Raw genomic sequence first — 341 nt, forward strand, 5'->3', positions numbered from 1 at the left:
GATCCAACCTGTGCAAGAGGTCCTGCAGCCTCTCGATGTAGCTGATGGCGCTCCTCAGGATCTCCACCTTGGGCAGCCTCTGGTTGGGGTTCGCCACAGTCCGCCTTTTCAGAGCCTCGAAGGCTTCGTTGATCTTCTTCAGTCTCCTCCTCTCCCGCAGGGTGGCTGCTTTCCGTCTGTCCGTGGGGGCCGACTTTCTCTTGCAAGTTTTACAAGCCCAGATCAAACACTGGCCGGGGCAGTGAGGGGGTTGTAGTCCCGGGGGTGCCAGCACATGTTCCTCTCCGCTGCTGTCACTGCCAGCCTCTGGTGGCATTTGGTCCTGACCGGGGGACAAGGTG

The 341-nt window shown here is 60.1% G+C and overlaps 1 protein-coding gene across 1 annotated transcript; it reads right to left on the reverse strand.

Moving 5' to 3' along the window:
* Positions 1 to 7: 7 nt before the first annotated feature.
* On the reverse strand, positions 8 to 335 carry LOC104490046 (myogenic factor 6; the record flags this gene model as incomplete). Its single annotated transcript, XM_010132278.1, has 1 exon — positions 8 to 335. A coding segment is annotated over exon 1 (309 nt), but the record flags the coding sequence as incomplete, so codon positions are not given.
* Positions 336 to 341: the final 6 nt, after the last annotated feature.

The sequence above is a fragment of the Buceros rhinoceros genome, unplaced genomic scaffold (genome assembly GCF_000710305.1).
Source record: "Buceros rhinoceros silvestris isolate BGI_N320 unplaced genomic scaffold, ASM71030v1 scaffold45182, whole genome shotgun sequence".
Taxonomy (NCBI): domain Eukaryota; kingdom Metazoa; phylum Chordata; class Aves; order Bucerotiformes; family Bucerotidae; genus Buceros; species Buceros rhinoceros.